Genomic DNA, 23,460 nt, shown 5'->3' on the forward strand with positions numbered 1-23,460 from the left:
GGCTAGGTTAAAGGTAGCGGATTTGGGTGTGAAAAGCCCGATTAAGGTTCAAGGAGAGTTAAAGGGGATTCCCAGAGTGTACCCCATCAGAATTATGGCCAAAGAGTTATTAAACTGCCTGTACCCTTTGACCCAGCAAAACCACTATAATAAGGTTTGTTACCCAAGGTGCTGTTACCCATAGCAATGTTGTCTTAAGAATAACTTTAAGACGGTAAGTTATTTTGTCTACTATAAATAGTCAAATTAACTTTATTAAGGACATAAGAAAGGCACTATGTGCATCAAGGGAAAGAACTGAAACATAGAAGTATACATAGAAAAATGTCACACATACATGTATATAAACGTGTCTAATGTTAGTCATCTCCAGGGCTGAGATTTGAGGGGGAAAAGGAAGAAAAGAAATTGACATGAGAAAAGAAATTGACATGAGGAAAGAAATTGACATGAGAAAAGAAACTGACATGATAATTTTGCTGTATATTAGAAGGGAAAAGCAAGTCGTGCTAGTTGCAGCTAGGAGATCTGCAGATGGACGCACTATCACTCTTTTTATTGTACCATGTTGGGGAAATGCTTGTTTTCCGCCATAAATGAAAAAGAAAATTATTTAAAAATACTGAAGGATACTTTCCAGAAAGTCCAAAGGGCCTTTAAACTCTCCTTACCGTTACAAGGACAATTATCTGTTCAGGTTTTCACCAGATTAAGAAGACAAGTCAGGACAAAGAGAACCAGTAGTTTAGGACCACGTGTCCAGGGAGCAGGCCATTGGAGGCGGGGCGTAACAAGCACAAATCAGGACGGATCCGGGGCGGAGCGGAGATAACGGACAATCTGGATAGGCCTACGTCATAACGGGGGCATGGCCTCTCAGCCCCGCCCAACCGCCGGCACGGGAGGGCGCACAGGCACAAACAGGGGGCGGGGACTGGCGCAGCCGCCCTTCTTGGGCCCCGCAAGCATGCTGTGACCCAACCTCCCTCGGACCCGGGCAGCTTCCCCAGAACAGGGGCACACACTCACCCTCATGCCCCGCCCCCAGAGCTCACCTCACACAACCTCTATGCCAAAGGACAGCAGGCTCATGGGAAAACTGCGCATGCTCAAGAGGTAGGAGGCCACCCAGGCCTGGCACAAGGGCAAGGGGCGGAGCCGCTCCCTGAGTTCCTCCAAAGGGCTGCTTCTGGCTTGACGACCAGCCTTCTGGGAATTGTAGTCCGAGATTGGACACTACTCTTGTTATAGGTGGATGGGCGGGGCCAGGCCCACGTGGTGTCCGCCCCCGATTCCAACGTGCTGGGCCCAAGCCAAGTGTGAACCGCATTCACCAGGGAGCGTGAGGCGGAGCCAAGGATGGGGCGGTGCCGTGTGTGGGGCGGAGCCAAGGATGGGCGGCCTTGGGGCGGGGCTTGGGGCGGGGAGAGGCCTAGGGGGCGTGGCGGGCCCAAGAGCCCTGGTTGGCCTTGGCTCAGTCCCCGCCCCCGCCCCCGATCTTGCAGACACCCATTCCCCGCCCCCTCCCCAAAGACAGATTTTCACCACGTCCTTTAAACCTTGATGCCCCAGATCTACCGCTGAGAGCTCCGAGGGCTCCCCCGAGGGGGCGAAAAAGGGCCAGAATGTCCACCACAAGCCAGCCAGAGTGCCCCTGGAGGGCTCCTTAGAAGGTCCAGGAAGGCTTTCCACCTGTTGGCTCATTTGCTCCTCAAAATCGACTCCTGAGATGAGTGCTACTGTTACGTTGGCTTTACAGAGGAGGAAACTGAGGCCATTTCTATTTTACCCTCTGGTTCTGGAAAATGATAATGTTTAATATAAAATTTTGGAAAAATCTCTTTGTTCTCTCTGAAGCAAACTCAGAGAATGCCTTTCCTATGTCAGCAAAAGCCAGCCAAGGCCAACTCTACACTCCTTAAGGAGACCTTTAACCTAAGACACTATATCTTGAATAATGAGACTTTCCTTTGATGAATAATGAGACTTGCCTTTGATGAATCTTATTATCTATAGACACATACTATGTTATGAATAATGGGACTTTCCTTTGATCTATAGACATATACTATGTTATGGCGTATTAATGATAAAGAAAATATAGACATCTTAGATCATAATTTCTATTGAACATTGTTTACCCTTTCCTATGTCAATTATCTGTTTAAGGGAGGAAGCCTGCCACTTACTAGTGGTGGGGTTTCTTCCTTATCACCGAGACATATGCTTACCCAGCTTGAAATCCCAAGGCCTGACCAACATTGCTTTGCTAATTGTCCAGTCTTACTGAATTTATGGTTTGCTTAATTAAGAGAGTTTCTTTCTCACGGCAAAATGTATACAGCCAGAAGATTTCTGCACTGGGTAGCCAGAACATTTCTGGCTCCATAATGCATTATGTAACTGTTTTCTTTAATAGGGAATTGATCAATTAATTAAATCATAAAATGTATGCATTCAGCCATGTTGCCTTTTCTTAACAAAGTTTTCAGGTCAACAAATATCAGGAGTTTTCCTGGATAATTTCTTCAAAGATGATGTTGAGGCTCTTTTTTTTAATCTTAGTTGTCAGGTAGTCCAATAATTTTTAATTATCTCCTGGATCTCTTTTCCAGGTTAGTTGATTTTCCAATGAGGAATGTCACATTGTCTGCTATTTTCTTCATTCTTTTAGTGTTGTTTTATGATTTCTTGATTTCTCCTAAAGTCATTACCCTCCATTTGCTCCATTTTAATTTTTAAGGAAGTGTTTACTTCAGTGAGCTTTTGGACTTCCTTTTCCACCTGGCCAATTCTGCTTTTTAAAGCATTCTCCTCAACTTCTTTTGCCGTTTGGTCTAGTTATCTTCTGTCTGTGGCCTGAGAGCTCCAGAAGGAGCCCCTGCTGCTGTCCCTGCTGATTGACTCATTCCTGGTTTGCTGTGGCCAGGGCTGTGCTGGTGCTGCTGTGGACTGTGCTCCATTCTCACCCTGGTGCAACAGAACTTTCCTGTCGACCTTCCAGGTGTCTTAGGCTACAAATTTGTTTCTGCAGGTTCCACTGCTCTAGAATTTCTTTAGAGTCATTTTTGAAAAGAACTTGGAAGGTTTGGGGAGAGAGCTCGTGAGTCCCTGCCTTTACTCTGTCATTTGGCTGCACCCCCACTGACTGCATTTTCACTGGTTCCCACCACTGCCCTTGTGAGGTCAAGGAAAGCAGGATCGTTTGCTGTTTTAGTTTTAGTATGATCAAGAAGTATATAGTCTCTTTCTGAAGGTGATTAAAGATCTTCCCCACCCATTGAGAGGCCTGCCCATCGAGGGAAGCTTAATTAGGGGAGTTGTTTTGTAGGGGAGTCTCAAGTACCTTTTGTTTTTTCTATTGAATCATTGGGTCAGAGGGTCATGCGCTCTGGCTCTGAAAAGTTTATAAATTCTCTGAGGGTTAGGTTTTCCTTTAGGGCGTGGTTTTTGGAAGAAGGTTTGTGTGCCAGAGGAGACCCCGGGAAGCCACTAAGCAGCCCTCCAGCTTTGAAAACCCAAGATGCATGTGAATGGTCTGGTACTTTGGAAGTCTCTCTTGATTTCTGATTTCTCTGAAATTTATTTTCTCTGATACCTATGCTTGATTAAAGTGATTGTTAACCCCTCAAAAGTTGCCTTTCTTTCTAGAGAAGCAGATAAAAGAACTTGTGGTACCAGGCAACCCTGTGTACGTTGGGGTGCTTACTGTTATACCCCTTCCCCCCATGCCTTGCATACTGTCCCTCAGCCTCAGCCTCCTGTTTCACCGGTTGGTTTCCTTCAAGTCACCACCAAAACCCCATCTTCTGCAAGAAGCTTTCCTTGGTCCAGCATCTCTATTTGATTTCCTTCAGTTTACCTTTGATAATGTTTAATATAAAATTTTGGAATAATTTCTTTGTTCTCTCTGAAGTAAACTCAGAGAGTACCTCTTCCTATGTCAGCAAAAGCCAGCCAAGGCCGACTGTACACTCTTTAAGGAGACCTTTAACCTAAGACACTATATCTTGAATAATGAGGCTTTCCTTCGTATCTTATTATCTATAGACTGATAATGTTTAATACAAAATTTTGGAATAATCTCTTTGTTCTCTCTGAAGCAAACTCAGAGAATGCCTCCTCCTATGTCAACAAAGCCAGCCAAGGCTGACTTAACATTCCTTAAGAGACCTTTAACCTAAGACACTATCTTGAATAATGGGACGTTTTCCATATCTTAATATTTGTAGACATATACTATGTTATGGCATGTTAATGGTAAAGAAAACACAGACATCTTAGGTCGTAATTTCTATTGAACTTTGTTTACCCTTTCCTATGTCAGTTATCTGGTAGGGCAGGAAGCCTGCCACTTACTAGTGGTGGGATTTCTGAGACATATGTTTACCCAGCTTGGAATCCCAAGGCCTGACCAACATTACTTTGTTAATTGTCCTGTCTTACTAAATTTATGATTTGTTCAACTAGGAGAGTTCCTTTCTCACAGCAAAATGTATATAAGCCAGAAGATTTCTGCACTGGGTAGCCAGAACATTTCTGGCTCCATAATGTATTATGTTACCATTGTCTTTAATAGGGAATTGATTAATTAATTAATTAAATCATAAAATGTATGCATTTAGCCTGTTGCCTTTTCTCTAACCAAGTTTTCAGGTCAACACCTTGTATATAGTTTGTATGCAGGAAACATACATTGTTTGAAAGTGCCTGCTTTGTGCCAGGAGCAAGCATTTTACAATTATCTCATCAGACCCCAACAACAACCCTGCTATAAAGGTCCTGCTACCTCCATTGTACAGTAGAGAAACCCAGCAAACTAGCTAGTGTCAGAGAGGAGACCTGAGCTTAGGTTTTCCTGGGTGCTCTATCTCCTAGGAAGTATTCGTGTATGTGTGTGGATACTTTGAAAATTGTCTCCTGTTATCTTTTTGTATTCTTGGAATCCCAAGAGTCAGCTTAGACCAAACCAGGTGCTTAACAAAAGCTATTGACTTAATTACTTGACTAACCTCTTTAGAAAGTGAGCTCCTTGAGGGCAAGGGCTGTCTCAATTTGCTTTGTACCCTAAAGCACTGGGTTAATAGACAAAGAATTTCCTAGATAAGGACAATTTATAAGCCTTTTCTACTTTTCCCAAAAGGCAAGATGTTATTTTTATTCCTTTTAAAGCCAAATATACTCAATGGAACATTTAGTAGTTTTAAGCATTATAACCACATTCTTTAAAGTTCAGTTCATCATTTTACAGCATCCAGATCAAAAAAGTTGATGTCCTAAGATTAAAATTGCATCATTTTCTAGGTAACATTTTTATAATTAACCACATTTCTTTTCAAATAATTTCCCAAAATCACAATGAGAGAAAAATTTAAAATATAATAATAACAATAATAGAGAATATTTTAGAGCATAATAATAACACAATAATGACAAAAGCAATATGGCAGATTGAAAGCAAATATTGTTTTGACGAAACAGCTTTAAAACAAAAACTTGTTGCCAATCAAAGTGCGTGAATTCAGTAGAATATTTTCCAAATGACCTTACATAGAGAACCACTTTCTCCAGCTGTGATTTTAATATTCGAGACCGACTGCAGTCAATTTTCAAAATATTTATACCAGAATGTTTTGTGTCAGTAAAGAACAAGGAAGAAAATGGTACCCATCAACTGTTGGATAGCTAAAGAAATGACAGTATATGAATTCAAAAGAATTTTATTGAACAGCAATGAGAAACATCAGTATTTTAGGGGGAAAGCCATGAAGCCATTTATAGGGATTTATTCACAGTAAGTAATTTTGGATGTTTAATGAGGTCTCATGCTGGGAACTCTGAGATCTTCAGCAAGAGGCCTAATCTTGTTAACCAGATCCATAAGGTATATCTCCATGAGATTATTCCAAGGCATAGTCAAATACTGTTCAAATCCAAGGCAAACCATTCAACATCACAGTAACAAGTCTGTCTTCCAACCACTGACTACAAAGAAAACAAAGCTGTTCAGTTCTATGAACACCTAACACATTTTCTAGGGAAAAAAGGCAGAGGTGGCAAAGTTCTATACAGTCAGTCAAAACATGACGTGGAGCTGACAGGCTCAGATCATTGGATTCTTAGTGCAAAATTCAGACTCAAATCGAAGAAAATAGGGAAATCCAGCAGACTCTCAGACATGATCTAAATAACATTGCTTATGGATATGAATTGGAAATGATGCATAGATATAGTGGATTATATCTCGTAGAAAAGAGTACCTGCAGAACTGTGGACAGAGGTTTGCAATATTGTCCAGGAGGCAGCAACTAAATATATTCCAAAGAAAAAGAAGAGTAAGAAAGCAAAATACCTATCTGAAAAGGCTTTAAGTATAGATGAGGAAAGGGGGAAAGGGACAAGAGAAACGGAAAGATGTACCCACATGAATGCAAAATTCCAGAGAACAGGAAGGAGAGAGAAGATGGTTTTCTTATGTAAGCAATGCAAAGAAACAGAAGAAAGCAAATGAATGAGAAAGACAACAGATCTTTCACAGAAAATTTGAGCTATCAAGGGAACATTTTCTGCAAGAATGGGCATGAGGACAACGGAGTAAAGAGGGAAAGGGGAGGCAGTAACTTGCCTGGACTCTTTCAAACAATCTTGCAATGATGCCTGAGAACCAATTTTGGAGCAGTGAAGCAGATTACCAGCCTAGGACAGCTTGGAGAGTGAACTAGAAAGGTCTGTCTCACTGCAGAAGGAGAATGCAGTTAAGTGAGCAAGTCAGTGGCAGGCTTCATCTCAGGTGCCCATGGAATATTTTATGGGAGTCAGGAGAAACCTTAGGATTTCAGAACAAACTTCAACTGGTTTTCACGGTTTTATGCAGAATATTAAATGTGTGATGTTTCATTAAGTCCATGCTACAGGGAGATGCCTTCCCTCATTAAGTAGATCCATAAGTTTTATATTGAGGAAGATTTCTCCAGTGTACACACACATATGAGATCCAGGTGAAAGCCATCCCACAATGATTGCTTTTATAAGACTTCCTTACAGTGTGATTATTGTGGTAAGTATTGTGGTATCTAGTGACCTACATCTTCCAGGAAAAGGCAGGACCTCACTGAGAACACTCATAAGTCTTCTCTTCACTGTGACTTTCATGTAAAGGAAGATATGATCTCTGGCTCCAGACCTACCCAACTGAATCCAGATAGGGCTTGTTCCCTAGGTAAAATTTCTGATAACTAACAAACTCTATATTGCATCTGATGTCTTTCCAGATTTGTTATAGGAATGTTTTCCATCTCGTGCAGATTCTGTGATGGGAAATAAGGGATGACTTTAGCCTGAATGCTTTTTCATATTCATCATATTAATGAAGTATGTCCTCTAGAATGGATTCTCTGATGTGACAGAAATTATTATTTCTCTCAATATTAATAACCACTTATTGACTTGGGACTAAGCTTTTTCCCCCTTTCTGTTCCCTCATTCAGAAATTAGCTCCTGTAGGTGACTCAGCCAGACTTTAAAGGGCAGGGCTGATGACAAGAAATCTTGAGCAAGACCTGCCCAACTGGGAAAGTTTAGATGTGACCAAAAGGAAAAGAAGTTTTAGTCTAGGTGAATTCTGGCCCACTGTGTTTTAATCAGGTCTGAGGGGAAGTGGATTCCCAGGTTTGTCTAGACTGCTGGAGGTAGGGCTGGCCTGGGAAGAGATAAGTCTCTTTGTCCAAGATTTGAGTGATGAGTCAACTCCCCTTATTAAAATGAGTCCCCCTCTCGTTATAATATTCATTCTCAATTTTTAAGCAGTTAGGGTTGATTTCTAACTGTTGGCAACATCCACTTAAATATGGGCATGTAAGTGTTCAGAGGGTTCCATGATTAATCTTTGGTTTGCAAGATACAGATAAATGACCATTGTTTTATTAAATGTTCACTATCCTTAACTAATGAAACAATTAACCAGAAACTGTATTGCTTGGACATTTCATTCATTAGATTTCTTTGGTAAGGAGATGGTGTACATAAAAAGTTTTATCACATTCCATATACTCATAAGGTTTCTCTCCAATGTAGATTCTTGATGATGAGAAAGATTTGACATCCATGGGAAAGCCTTTTCAAATTAATTACATTCACAAGATTTCTCTTCAGGGTGGGATCTTCCATGTAGAGCAAGTATGGGGTTTAGTTAGAAAGCTTTTCCACAGTGATGACATTCCTAATATTTCTCTCGAGTGTGGATTCTCTGATGTGAAGTAAGACCAGTCCTCTGTGTGAAAGCCTTTCCACACTGAACACATTCATAAGGTTTCTCTCCAGTGTGGATTCTCAGATGGAGAGAAAGACTGGAGCTACAACTGAAAGCTTTGCCACATTGCTTACATTCATAAGGTTTCTCTCCAGTGTGGATTCTCTGATGTTTAAGGAGAGTTGAGCGTTGTGTAAAAGCCTTTCCACAGTGATCACATTCATATGGTTTTTCTCCAGTATGGATTCTCTGATGTAGAACAAGATGGCCTTTAAATGTGAAAGCCTTTCCACATTGATTACACTGATAAGGTTTCTCTCCAGTGTGGATTCTCTCATGGAGAGCAAGTGTGGAGTTCCCTCTGAAAGCCTTTCCACATTGACTACATTCATAAGGTTTCTCGCCAGTGTGGATTCTCTGATGGGTAGCAAGGATGGACCTCCGTGTGAAAGCCTTTCCACACAAATTACATTCATATGGTTTCTCTCCAGTGTGGATTTTGCCGTGCACAGCAAGATAACAGCGTCTGCTAAAAGCCTTTCCACATTGCTTACATTCATAAGGTTTTTCTCCAGTGTGAATTTTCTGATGTCCAGCAAGACTGGCCCTCTGTATGAATGCCTTTCCACATTGATTACATTCATAAAGTTTCTCTCCAGTGTGGATTTTCTGATGTTTAGCAAGATCAGAACTTCTTCTAAAAGCCTTTCCACATTGATCACATTGATAAGGTTTCTCTCCAGTGTGAATCCTCTGATGAATACCAAGTTTAGAGTTAGTTCTGAAAGCCTTGCCACATTCATCACATTCATAAGGTTTCTTTCCCGTGTGGATTCGCTGATGTACAGCAAGTTTAGAGTTCATTCTGAAAGTCTTTCCACATTGATCACATTTATAAGGTTTCTCTCCCGTGTGGATTCTCTGATGTACAGCAAGTTTAGAGTACAGTCTGAAAGCCTTTCCACATTGATCACATTCATAAGGTTTCTCTCCTGTGTGGATTCTCTTATGTACAGCAAGATCAGAGGTACTTCTAAAAGCCTTTCTACATTGATTACATTCATAAGGTTTTTCTCCAGTGTGGACTCTCTGATGTACAGCAAGATTTGACTTGTAACTGAAAGCCTTTCCACATTGATCACATTCATAAGGTTTCTCTCCTGTGTGGATTCTCTGATGGGCAAGAAGGTGGGAGGTCCATGTGAAAGCCTTTCCACATTGATCACATTGATAAGGTTTCTTTCCAGTGTGGATTTTCTGATGTGCAACAAGATCAGAAGCACTTCTACAAGTCTTTTCACATTGATGACATTCATCAGGTTTCTCTCCAGTGTGAATTTTCTCTTGTACAGCAAGACTACAGGTGCGTCTACAAACCTTTTCACACAGATTACATTCATAAGTTTTCCTGTCACTGTGAATACTATGATGTATAATGAAGGATGAGTGTTCATTACAAGCCTTCCCACATTCATGACACTCATGTGATTTTGCTCCAGTAGAAATTTGTTGTGGGTAAAGAAGGGATGACTGTTGACTTAAGTCATCCCTACAATGATGACAATCATAAGGTTTATCACCTGTGTGGATTCTGTGAAATGCAGCACAGATTTGTACCCCAGTGAAGTCACAAGGAGCATCCCTCTCCTCATGAATTTCTTTCAAAGCAAGGCTTGATTTTGCAGTACCATCTTTCATTTCAGTTCTCTTCTCTCCTACATGAAACAAACAATAAAACATATATGAAGAGACACATGTACACAGGTAATTATAATCCCTTCCACCCTTTGGGATAAAGTAAATTAAGTTATCCACATCCTACTTTCCCAGACTCAGAGAATTCTTCAAAGTTCAATGGATAGAATCCATCATTTGAAAATGCCATGAGCTCACATCTGCAGGACAATCTGATTTTTAAAAAAGCTTCACACGCCATCACACTGGGTCCTCACAAACAACCATGACACAGGCAGACCCAGCATTCTCATTACATTCATAGCTCATACAATGAGCTCAGAATGGTTCAGTGACCTGCCCAACAACTCAGCAGCAGAGACTAGAACTCCAACCCTGCAAGTGGGCATGCTCTGTCCATGGTAGTAGATGGCCTTTCTCAATTCCACTTCCTTTTGTTTTGTTTTCTTAAAAATATATTTTATTATTGCAAGGTAACTTGTTCTACTCCTCTGTTTGGATCTTCCTATTCCAGGAGATATATTAGAATCAGGACAATTAATAATCCTACAATGAGATCCTACAATAACCCTAAGTTCAAGGGAAAAGAGCTGTCAATCCATGTGGCAAAATTCACTCTTGCCTTATTTTGAGAAACTGCCATAGCCACTGCCAATCTTGAGCAACCACCCCCCTGAGCTGTCAGCAGCCATCAACACTGGGCCAGCACCTCTGCCAGCAAAAACATGAAGATTCACTGAAGGCTCAGTCAATAGTTACCTTTTTTTAAAAATAAAATATGGTTAAACTATGTACTTTTCTTTTGGACATAATATTACTGCACATATAATATACAACAGTACATTATAAAAATAACTTTTATGTGCAGTGAGAAACCATAAAATTCAGGTGACTCATTGATTGTAATTTTCACTTTATTGTGGTGCTCCAGAACAGAACCCACAGTACGTCTGAGCTGACCCTGAAAGTTTTATCATTTTTGGTTTGATTTTGAGGCTTTTCTCCCTAATTCTCCTCTTTTTAAACCATTTAGGAGCCTCACTGCTTATATTCCCTTATATCCCACTGAACTCCATTTCTTTCCATTCTCAAATACTCTTTTCCCTGGATCAGCTAAGACCAATCCCAATATGTTGCTTCTTCTCAAACCATCTCCATGTTTAGGTGCCAGACTGGCAGCTCCCCAATATCAGGAATGGCTTTTCCCTTACAAAAGCTTAGTGAGGTGCCAAGAAAACTGGAGGTGCTCAATCCCTGCTGAGTGACTAACTGACTGGGCCCAGAGCTGACACCTGGCCCCAGATTCTACCTCAGGCCCTGTACTATAGTCTCTGTCTTAGTTGGCAAACAGAGGTTCTGGTCTCAGCCCTGTTTCTGGCTCTTTCCTGCACCTTATCTCCTCTAGTGAGGGGCCTCTGCCTAGTTCTAACCCTGCTGCGACCTAACCAGACACATAGTGAAGTTCCCAAACACTTCCTTCTGGCTCCTGAAGCATCTCATACTATGGGACACCTGGGAGTTTCTCCTCCCCACTTCCCCAGATTAAGAGTGACTGTCAACTCAATGATTCTGGCCAATGATTCTCCAAGGACATGCCAAAGACTAAGCCTCAGAGATCAGGGGATGGACACAGGTTGATGATTTATGTAAAACAGAGCCTTGGATTAATTCTAAGTAAGGCAGCAGCCTTTGCTACCACTTAGGTGCTACTGAATAAAGAGAGAGAAAATCATAAAAGCAGGCTGTCTGAGTCCACTACACATTTAGCCTACATAATCTCAGTGTGGCCTTCCCTGTGGCAAGGCTATCCTTTCACATGTCTCTAACTGACTGTCTTGGGGCAGCTAGGTGGTTCAGTGCATAGAGTACTGGTCAAGAACACTCGAGTTCAAATCCCACCCAGACACTTACTAATTGTGTGATCCTGAGCAAGTCACTTAAGCTTGTTTCCCTCAGTTTCCTCATCTGTAAAATGAGCCTGAAAAGGAAATGGCAAACAGCTCTAGTATCTTTGCCAAGAAGACTCCAGATAGGACCATGACCTTTCAGAAAGAACTGAAATGTCTGAACAACATAACTCACTCACTAGCCCATTAGCCCCAGCAGCTTTTCCAATTCTTTTCATTCTTCCCCAACCCTCCCTTCTGTCTCACTCCCACTGTCCACTCTGAACTCACACAAGAGGAATTTGCCTCATTTTTCATAGAAAACCTTGGATACTTGGGCAAACTCCTTTCCCTGTGTAAATCAGCCCATTCCAGCATGTCATCTCCCTCAGTATACTGCCTCTCCACCATACCCATTATTTCCCTACTCTTTAGTCTCTGCTGCACTAATGACTCCTTCCATATTGCCACAAACAAAACCATTTCTCTGTAACCTTGAACATACAGTCACTGGAGCCTTTCAACCCAAGAAGTATTTCCCCATGTCTTCTATTTCATAGCTAAAAACTGGATGCACCCATTTACAACTGGTGTCACCATCTCTCCATGCATACAGTGCTCACCATGGCTTCCCTGTTAGAGCCCACCTTCCACAATGAGTCTTTTCAGTCTTTCACTTTAGGACCTTCCCTCTCTCAATGAGCTGCAATTTTTCCTGTTCAAAACAGGTTTCTACAATGCGATTGACATGTTGTCAGCACCCACACACACCCCTAAACCCAAAATGATGAGCACCAGGACAGCAGGGGATGTCCCTTGTACCTCTTTATTTCCCTGGTGCTTACCAGAAAGCTTGGCACACAGCAGGCACTTAATAAATGTTCAGCGTCTTGAAGAAGGTCTATGAAAGACCCCAAACTGCAAAGTCTAACCCCTTTTGCACTTTCAGGGGAGTCCTTGCCCTCAAATTCCAAATAATAACATTTTATTAGATGAGAAATTTATTACTGAAAGAGAAATTCCAGGTTATGGTGTCCAACCCCCTTATTTGGCACATAGAGAAACTGAAGCTCAGTGGTTCATGAACTTTTCTAGGATTCCACTTCTAAAAAGTGTCTGAAATAATTGCAAGTCAGGTCTTCCTGTCCCCACTTGCTTCACCTATGCATATAGGAGCCTCTTCTAACCACACCTCCCATACCTGCTTTCCCCTCACTCACCAGGAGGGCAGATTCTCAGGCCTCCTTGCTCCAGCAGCCATGGTGCTTCCCTTTCCTCCAAATAAAAGATCAGATTTTCTCTGGGAACGGGAAGTCCTGGGAATGGGGAATCAGGGATGAAGATGGAGAAATCCTTGCAATTCAGTTCTCATTAGGGAAACGAGTGTGCATGCAAAGCTAGAGAATCACTCCATCATGTTCACACAGATCTAGCTTATTCTCCCATTAATGTTTGTAATGTAAGTAGCCCAGAATAGGATGTGCCAGATCAGCCCTGAGCTCCAGCAAAGGGACCTTGCTGAGTCAGCTCTGGCCCTGGCCCCTCCCCTGCTCTTTACTCCCTGAAACCTATAAAAACCTTGCTCCTGTTCATTCAGGGAGTCTTTGCCTCTGCTGGTGACATTCTCCTGTTGGGGAACTCAATGGACCTCAGTCAGTCAAATTCTGATTCTGGGCCAGTCTGTTGTTCCTGCCAGTGACAGGAGCCTGCAAGCAAGGTCACAGGGTGGTGCCCAGAAGTCCTCAAGCAAGTTTTCCATAGCAAAAGCACTGGGAGCATTGGGGAGAGATGGGGAGAAGATCATGGACCCAGTTTAGAGTCAGAAAATTTGGTCTTGGTACCCCTTCTTCATAGGAGGATGGACCCACCACATAGCTTCCACCATCAAAAAATTAACAGGCAGCTGGAAGAGCAGTGGAGAGAGCCCTGGGCTTGGAGTCAGAAGGCCAGGGTTTAAATCCAGCCTCAGACAGTCAGTAACTCTGTGCTCCTGGACAAGTTGTACCCTCTGTTTAATTCCACTTTCTCCAATGTCAAGTTGGGATAATAATATCACCGAATGACATCACATTGTAAAGAAAGCACTGAGCACAACAGCTGGGGAACAGCAGCTGAACAGAAGTGCTGATTCCCTTCCTTCCTTTCCCACCATCTGGGCTAGAATTGGGGGCAATGGAAAGGAAGAGGAAGGACAAATGTGCCCTAGAGGCACAGCTGGGAGCTGGGAGCTACTGAGGCCTCTCATAAAGAGGAATGTCCTAAACACTTGGCCCCTCCCAAAGAGGAAGGGGGTGCAGGGCCAAGCCTCCTGAGCAGTGTGCAGACATTGGGCAGACACAATTCATGTCCAGGGAGATGCTGGACTGCCTGATGGGGGATGACTTCCACACCTGACATGCTTCAACACTGATCTGATCTGGGACCTCAAGCTCCCTAGAACTGGGAAGAGACAGGAGCAACCAGGAAACCTCCCATATTGTCCTCACACAATGTACTGCCCTTTCATAGGAAACCCAGGCAGCAGAGGACCCTGTCTCTAGGACACAGGAGAGCGGCACTTTTCCTTTTCCAGTAAGTGATAAATGTTCCAAAGCCAACACACTCAGGAATGAAGATATTCCCTGAGTAGCAGACTCAGAGTGGCCAGGGGAAGTGTCCTTACCCAGGGACAGCAGGTTCCCAGCATTCTCCAGCATGACCTCCTTGTACAACTCCTTCTGAGGATGGTCCAAGAGGCCCCACTCCTCTGGGGTGAAGTCCACAGCCACATCCTTGAATGTCACAGACTCCTAAATGATCAAAATCAGAAGAGTTAGAGACTAAAGAGACTGCAGAATTGGTGTGGTCTGACCCTCATCAAGGGAGAGGAGGAAAGAGAAGCAGAGAAGGGGGATTTACCCAAAGGTCATATCCCTGCTGAGTGTCAGAGTCAACATCTGAAACTACAGTCCTTAAGAGCCCATTGGAATATAGAGAAAAGCGTTTGATGTGGACAAATGGAATAAAGTTGAGAAAGGTCTTACTATGGAATGTGCCTCCCTATGGAATCTGAGACAAAGCGTGTGTTTTATCTGTGAGGTCAGAGGACCTGTGGAAGAGAAAGAGAGAAAATGTGAAATTTCTGCCTTCTCAGAACTGATAGAAGTGAAGTGTTATAAAGCAAACTGTGTGAGAAGGTGGCAAGGAAAGTGTATTTTGGGGACTTGGGGGATTTATACAGGATTGTAGAAGATCTGGTTTATTTCCTGAGAAACTGAAAAAAAGTCTTCTCTAGATAAAACATGAAATGAATTCAAGACACAGGAATTACAATCTGGACTGAACTGAGGGATATGAGACTTTCCAGCCAAGTGAAGGAGAGCTAACCTGTTACTGTGAGTGCTCGAGGCTACCCTGGGGATGATGTGTCGTGGCCAAAACATCTCATGCCTTTGCTGTATAAATCCTTCATTCATGAACACCATATATGTGTTTATTCTAATATTTAGTTCCCATAGTTGGTCCTTTTCTTGTTCTTTGTGCTCAGAGTGAACCAAAAGGCTGTCACCAAGTAAGGATCATGGTGTGTCTGACTATGGATGATCAGTCCAACGGGCCCAGAAGGCTCTACCACAGGTCAGGCACAAATAGTCCATGTGAGTATCTGGGCTGGAGATGGCTCTCACTTTGCACATCTCTCCCTTGTTTTGAGCTACTTCAATTCTCCTTTGCTCACACAGCACAGCACATGCTTTGATGTGGACATGCCATGCTGGGTGGTCCTTTGCCAGTGTCTCCCATGTCTCACAATGCATTACAAAGTTCTTCAGAGAGACCTTGGGAATATCCTTGTATCACTTCTTCTGACCACCAAGTGAGCCCCTTCTTTGCATGAGTTCTACATAAAACATTCTTTTATGCAAACATTCTTTTGGCATTTGAACAACATATCTGTTGATCAGAGTTGTGCTCTCTGCAGTAGAGTGGGAATGCATGTGAGTCTAATTTGAGAAAGGACCTCAGTGTCCAATACCTTACCCTGGTGGATGACCTTCAGAATCTTCCTAAGATAATTCAAATGGAAGTGATTCAGTTTCCTACAGGGAATGGGCATGCTGTCCAGTTTCAGAGGCATACAGTAATGAGGTCAGCACAATGGCTCTGTACCCCCTCAGTTTGGTAGTTACTCTAATACCTCTTCTCTCCTATACTTTCCTTGGCAGCCTCTCAAACACTGAACTGTCTCTCACAAAGCAGACATGAGCTGTTAAAATGAGTTATCTGAAACAGAAAACAATCTGAGGCACAAAATTTGCTGGTGGATAATGATTTAATTCTAACAGGTGAGAGGCTACCTTTAAGTCAGGTCAACAAATGCCTCAGTAAGGGTGACAAAAGTGGGACTTACAGAGCTTGTTTTTATAACAGAAGTGGAAGAAAAAAATTACGACCATCATACGAAACATGTTTTGAAAATAAAGAAATTGGACAACTCTCGTCATTGGTTACTGAATCCTCCTGGGTTTTCATCACTCAGATTCAACCTGAGTCTTTAAGCCTGTCTGTCAAATTGAGACTACCCCAGAAGTCTTTGCTCTACAGCTGATGAGATTTGCAACCAAAAGTATTATTTTAAAGGATCTTTAAAGCCTGAATAAAGAGGAGAAAAGAGGAGCTTGTGGTTTGCAGTGAGCAGTCACAGCCCATCCTCCAGCTGCCAGAGAGGGAAACTCAGTCTTATAACACTATACTACTCAAAGTAGACTTAACCTCCAGGGGAAGAAAAAATGAAAAGGAGCTAATTAACTAAGACTGGAAGGAGAAACTTAGCCTTCCCTCACCTCCCTTTTGCTAAAAATAAGAAAGGGGAATTTAGCTTTTGAAAAGACTTACCATGACTGTTTTAGTCCCACAATGATATATGTTTTACGATAAATTATCTAGTACTGAATGACAGTCTTATCAATCTGTGTATTCACTAAATCTATAGGTAACCTAGATGGAGGAGATTGTCATTGTTAGTCTGGCCTAGCTGTGAGGGCAGCTTTGGCCCAAGAAGGGAGCTTAATCCTACAATGAAACTAAAAATAAATTAAAGTAATTAAACACTAGTTTCTCTGGAGGTGGGTAGTGGGCTTCCTCATCATTCCTTTGGGATTTTATTCAATCATCACATTACTGGTAACAGCTAGGGACATTAGGATTAGACCAGCCTCTTACAGCACACTCTACAAGACATTCTATATGGATGTTATGTTGTTCAGTCATGTCTGACCCTCCATGAGCCCATTTGGTATTTTCTGGGCAAAGAAATTATCAAGGAAAACAGCCCTGATGTCTGAGAGCCAGAGGGTAAAGTAGACATTGGAAGAATCCACCAATCACCTCCTGGAAAAGATCCCAAGAGGAAACCTCCCAGGAACATTACAGCCAAATCTCAGAGTTCCCAGGTCAAGGAGAAAAGAGGTAAGCAGCCAGACAGAAGCCATTAAGGGTCATGCAGCCACAGTCATGATGAAACAAAAATGAGTAGTTTTTACACTGAAAAGTCAGAGAATGTGGAATCATATTCTATAAGACAAGGAGCTAGGATGAACACCAAGCATCACTTACCCAGAAAAACTGAGTATAATCCCTCAGGGGAAAATGGACATTCAATAAACAGAGGACAATCAAACATTCCTAACAAAAAGACCAGGGCTGAAGGAGAAGCTGACCTTCACATACAAGACCCAAGAGAAGCATCAAAACGTAAAGAGGAAAGAGAAAACAGAAGAGATTCAATGAAGTCAAAATGCTCATATTCCAACATGGGAAGAGGATGCCTGAGACTCTTAGGATATTTATGACCATTAAGTCAATTAGAAGGAATATTAATTGAGAGTATGTGTGGACTGTGAAGGGATGATATTCAAAAAAAAGAAAATTAAGGGGTGAGAAAGAGAATTACATTCCAAGAAGAGGGAAAGGAGAGGTAGAAGGGGGTGAATTATCTCAGATAAAACAGCAAAGAAGAGTTATTACAGTGAAGGAGAAGATGAGGGAGGTGAGAAGGGAGGACTTGAACCTTACTCTTATGAAAATTTGCTCAAAGAGGGAATAACACACATGCTCAGTTCGGTACAGAAATTTATCTCATCCTATAGGGAAGTAAAAAGGGACAGGATAAATGTGGGGCAGGATTGATAGAAAGAAGGGCAGGTTGGGGGAGGCATTGGTCAGAAGCAAAGCACTGGTAAGGAGGGACAGCATGAAAGGAGAGAGAGAGAGACAGATAAAGAGAGGGAAAATATGATGGAGAGAAATTCACAGTTATGATCACTGTGAATATGAATGGAATGCACTCACCGATAAACTGCATTACTAAATGTACAATATTGATTATATCAAATTAAAAGAGGTTTTTGCAGAAACAAAATTAATGAATCAAGATTAGAAGGAAAACTGATAGCCGGGGGAAAAAATGAACAGCAAGTACCTCTGATAAAGGTGTCTTTTCTCTAATATATACACCTCTTGGTCAAATTTATAAGAATATAAGTCATGACCCAAGTGATAAATGGTCAAAGGATATGAACACTCAGCTTTTACACAAAGAAGCTAAAGCTATTTGTAGTCACATAAAAATGCTATAAATCCCTATTGATTAGAGAAACGCAAATTAAAACAACTCTATGTGCCTACCTCATCTACTGAATTGTCTAATAAAATATAAAAGGAAAATGATAAATATTGGAGGAAAGTAGGAAAACTAGGACACTAATGCAGTGTTGGTGGACTTGTGAACTAATCCAACCATTCTGGACAGCAATTTGGAACTATCCTCAAAGGGCTATGAAACTGTGCATAGCTTTTCATCCAGCAATGACACTAGGAAGTTAATATAACCAAAGGTTTCTTTAAAAAGAGGGGGAGAAAAGGACCTATTTACAGCAGGGCATTTATGATGGTTCTTTTTGTGTTGACAAAGAATTGGACATTGAGGAGATGCCTATTAATTGGGGAATGCCTTAACAAGTTGTGGTCTGTAACTGGCAAGATCTCAGGAACACTCACGGAGACTTAAATGAACTGATGCTGTGAAGTCAGCAGAACCAGGAGCAGGATGTACACAGTAACAGCTACACTGTATAGTGAACAGCACTGAATAACTGAGCTGTTCTCAGGGATACCTGGATCTAAGACAACCCCAAAGGGCTCATGATGAGAAATGCTGTCCCTCTCCCTAGGAAGAACTGAGTCTGAATGCAGCCCTAAACGTACTGTTTTTCACTTTCTTTCTTTTCCTTCTACTTTTCTTTCACAAAAGGACTAATAAGGAAATGCTTTACAGGATTGCATATGTATAACCTATTTATGATTGCATCCCATCTATGGGAGGGGTAAGAGGAAGGAGGCAGGTTGGGAAGCAGGAACACAAAACAGGAATAAAAAATGTTTTTCTATGTCACTGGGGAAAAAATGACATATTATTTTAAAAAGATTAATAGCCAGTGGCAGTTAGGTTGCCCAGTGGATAGAGCACCAGACATGGAGTCAGGAGGATGTGAGTTTAAATTTGGCCTCCTATGCTTACTGCCAGTGAGTTCCTGGGCAAGTCACTTAAGCCTCTTTGCCACAGTTTCCTGAACTGTGAAATAAAGATACTAAGAACACTTCTGATATAAAGTTGCTGTGAAGAAGGCCAAAAAGGTAGATTTTTGGGAAGAAAGTAAGATACTCCATTGTGTCTTTGCCTTCGAGACTGACACCTCTCTGACAGGAATGGGGTGTCTCCTTCAGTATCCCCTATCCCCATTAGGAAAGAAAACTCCCAGGACTTGGAATAGTTCCCCAAACTGCTCTCTAACCCTACATCTTCTCTTACAAGGGAAGTTCTAGGCCCTTCACAAATGCTAATTAATTAACAACTAAAGAAGGCACTGTTTCCTTTGGCCTTGTCCAAAGAGCTCTGCTAAGGGCCTGGGAACCTGTGAATGTGACCCAGAAGCCAACTTAACCTGTTTTCTTGAGTCCCATATTTTCCAGAAACACTGGACCAGAGTACAAAGGAGGCCAGGACCCCAAAGCCCCAAACCCAGATCCTAGCATTGGCTGCTTTCAGTCCTCACTGCCCTCTCAGTGTGCTCTTGACAATCAAACCACCTACAAAACAGGGACCAGTCAGTGTAGACTAGATGAATAAACTGTCTGTGCAACTTAGACCCTGGAGAAGCAGAGCACTCAGTCTTCCAGGTCTGAAAGAGAGAGCTGGGTCAAAGAAGCAAAGGGGAAGGGGAAGCAGTTCTATGGATGTGGGAGAGGGATACTAGACATGGACAAAGGGAGCAAAGACAAGACCCCTATGGGACAGAAAGGAATGAGTGAAGTGGTTGTCCTTATGATTCAGGGATCCTGAGGGAAACCTTAAAAAATGAACATGGGAAGGCAGCAGGTGGGTGTAGCCAGGGTGGGGGTGGGTAGGTTAGAGCCTGTGATGTTAAAGTACCTTCAACCCTTGCAGAACACAGAAGGAGAGAGCAGGGCAGTGTTGTTACTACTGTTTTCAATTTCCTGCCTATTTCTGTAAAAAAAATATTCTGTAGGTAGGGGAGTGGGGGCGTCAGAGACAATCCCTCCTTGTCAATGGAAATGGCCTCTGGCTGATGTTGGTCAAGTCTGAGGAAAGAGTGCACTCACCTGGGATGGGGTGCTGGAGCTTCCAGGGGCCATTCCCTCTGGCTCCAGGCTCCCTGCTTGAGCCAAGCCTTTCTCCTCTGCAGACTGAGCTGGGGAGGGAGGATCCCAGAGGGGTAGAGTTTTTCCCTTTTCTTCCAGGGCAGAAGGCTGGGCTACACGGAGTGACAGAAGGTCAGGTCTTGCCCTCACTACCGAGATTCTAACCTACAGGAATGGTAGATGACCCATCCCCTCCTCCTCCTTCTCTTCTGCTCCCTTCTCCTCCCGTACTATCCTTCAGAGAACCAAGAGGCAGAAGGGCTTTCAGAACCCAGATGGAATAAGACCAGTCAGAACCTCAATGGCATCTGAATCAGAGATCTCCCTCTAGTTGGTCCTCTGCCCTCCCTGCACCCCATGTCCCCAACTAACACATACATTATGTAGACAACAGACTACTTAATCTAGGGAAGAGGGAAGCTTAAGAAGGTGGAGTCTGGGGAGGAATCTGAGATGGAGCCCCCAGGGAATGTCCAAGGGAAGCCTGAGCCTGGGAGACTAAATTCAGTCTGGGATTCAGCCCTCTGACAGGGGGCGTGGAGACCTCTGCAAGAAAAGGGAACAGGGAAACAGGAGGTCTGGGGCAGGGGAGCACAGGCAGGGTCTGGCAGGAAGACATTCTACTCCAGCTCATGGCAGGGAGGTCAGGGACGCTGCCATGACAGAAGGGCTCCTGGGGACACTGAGCCTGGGAGAGCAGGAGGCCTGTGTCCTGGGGTCTAACTAGGAGCTCAGAAGAACTCCTGGGACCCTTTGGGAGAGCTCAGGCTTGGAATCCCTCAAAGGGAGACCAGACATTGGGAGTCAGAGGCTGGGATCTGATAGGGAAGCAGCCCAGGAACTGTGGGTCCAAGTAAAGGGGGGCCAGGAGGAGGTTTGGTTCCTGCATCCAAAGTGGGGTCCTCAGGGCAGGCAGGAGCTTTGGGTCCTTACAGGGGCTTGGTTTGAAGTTAGAACCAGTGAGTACGGAACGAAAAATGGGGGCAGGGAGACAGGATTCCTGGGTCCCGGTGGCTAAGGTTTGAATTTGGGGAAAGGGTGATCCCATCTTAAATCTGGGGAAGCTCCCCCTGGTTATCTGGGAGGTGATTGGGAGTCAGGAAAAGCGTCAGCAGAGGGAAGCTTGTCCTGCAGCCACGCCTGGGTGGGGAGGATGGGAGCAGGGGGCACAGACCACGTGGTAAGAGGAGGAGGAGACCCAGTGGTAGGGACAGCCAGCAGAAGCCTGCGGGACTGGGAGGGGCGGGCTCAGACCTACCTGGGACCTGCACGCTCAGAGCCGGCGTCCAGAGGGCAGAGATCTGAGGTCCTGGAGAAGGCGGCGAGATCTCGGATCTGCTAGAGAAAGAGAGAGAGATCTGGGCTCTGGGGGAGGGAGGCAGAGAGATCTCTGCTCCCAGGGGAGGGAGAAGGCGGAACCACCTTAACACAAGTTCCTGTTCTCAGCCAGCCCCCTGGGAGGGTGCTCCCATCCTCTGCCCGCCCCCTAAGCCCCAGGGTGGGCCGTTTCCTCCAATAACACCCAGTTCCAGGAGCTCCGCCCCAAGCCCTGCCCTCCTTCAGGTCAATTACCTTCCTCAGTGGGATGAGCCCTCCCCTGCCCCAGACCCCTCCCAGGCCTCCAAACCCCACCCCCGGGCTCTTATTCCACCTGGGTCACCACCCACCACGCTGGGCATCTCTCAGAGCCCCTGAGGGTCATCATTACCACGGGATTCCTTATTTGAGGAAGTACAGATGAGGGAATTTAGGGGGTGGGAGGGAGAGAGCCAGGGAGACACAACCAGGAGATAGACAGGAAAGCCGGTGATTCCCAGCAAAGCTGAGTTCTGCTGTTTCGGGGTGGAGGTTGCTCCCAAAATGCAGTCACTTGGGTTCTCACGTTTCTCCCATGGCAGAGTGGAATGTGGGCTCATTTCCAGTCAGATCCCAGGGGACCATGGGGATGTTTGAGCAGCCAAGGGCAGAGCCACCCTTACTGTAAAATACACTTAAATATGGCATGTGAGGGGGTGTGTTTAGGAGCTGAGGGAATGAGCATTAAATGGCAGTGGATCCGAATCACCCCGTTGTCCTCTCTGAAAGGCTTCAGGCTGCAGGGCCAAGGAGAAATGGATACAGTGGGTTTATATCTGAGACAATCTGAGATCATCAAGTGAAGGATGTGCTTTGGCAACTTTGTTTCATGTGTTGAAACTGTAACATTGTGTATGTTTTTACTTTGTTTCACATTTTTCCATTTGGGGATGTGGAGGAAATCGTGCTCTAAGTCATGCTCTTAATTTGGAAAAATGGTTTCTAGAGGGACATGCAGTTGTGCCCTTAGAAAAGGAGTGGGACCAGCCAGGGGTCCCCCCAAACCCTCTGGAGCCCCCCTCCCCTGAGAAAGGCCTGAAGCCTGGACTGGCCAATCAGGAGACACATTGTCTCCCATTCTGACCTTAACCTACCATCATGCCTTGCGTGCTCTGGCATGACAGACAGTGAAGCCCCCTGCATATCTCTCCATGCATGATCCAGCAGCTTCCAGGGAAATAAACACACACAATGCCTAGTTTTGTTTCTCGTTCTTAGAACACACTCAGTAATGGCTGACACCCCTCACTGAAGGTCTGAACAAGGAGCAAACAGAATCAGGCTGTACGTGTGCTCTAACCTGCTGACCCCTAATATTTTTATTTCTTCTTTTCTGACTCCATCATGCCTGACTCTGGTTTAATGAGAATAAGTAAACACGTTAGCCATTACTGAGACATGCATGGGACATACAGAGATATGCATGGGGGTGCATTGTGAATGAGCCCAGGAAGGACAAAAAAGGGGATTTTATGGCTTCAGAGTAATTTCCTCTCCCCTCTCCCTCCCTTCCTGGCTCAGGATGCCTGTGTCAGCCAAAAGTACAGTCTCCATACGTGTTAACCATGACATGGGAAA

General features: G+C 43.7%; 1 protein-coding gene and 1 long non-coding RNA gene across 2 annotated transcripts; one reads left to right on the forward strand and one right to left on the reverse strand.

Annotated features, from left to right (window-relative positions):
• Nucleotides 1-905: 905 nt before the first annotated feature.
• On the forward strand, nt 906-2,452 carry LOC140508191 (uncharacterized). Its single transcript, XR_011968322.1, has 2 exons — nt 906-1,116; nt 1,573-2,452. It is a non-coding gene; the product is annotated as an uncharacterized lncRNA (long non-coding RNA).
• A 3,252-nt stretch (nt 2,453-5,704) lies between these two features.
• Nucleotides 5,705-22,013, reverse strand: LOC140508157 (uncharacterized). The gene is made up of 5 exons (XM_072615925.1): nt 21,785-22,013; nt 20,488-20,639; nt 14,492-14,618; nt 13,050-13,145; nt 5,705-9,963 (listed from the first exon to the last, which is right to left on the reverse strand). The coding sequence occupies exons 2-5, from the start codon at nt 20,518-20,520 to the stop codon at nt 8,219-8,221; spliced, it is 2,001 nt and encodes a 666-aa protein (XP_072472026.1). The 5' UTR covers nt 20,521-20,639; nt 21,785-22,013; the 3' UTR covers nt 5,705-8,218.
• Between the last annotated feature and the right edge of the window lie 1,447 nt (nt 22,014-23,460).

This window comes from Notamacropus eugenii, chromosome 5 (genome assembly GCF_028372415.1).
Source record: "Notamacropus eugenii isolate mMacEug1 chromosome 5, mMacEug1.pri_v2, whole genome shotgun sequence".
NCBI classification, from domain to species: Eukaryota; Metazoa; Chordata; class Mammalia; order Diprotodontia; family Macropodidae; genus Notamacropus; species Notamacropus eugenii.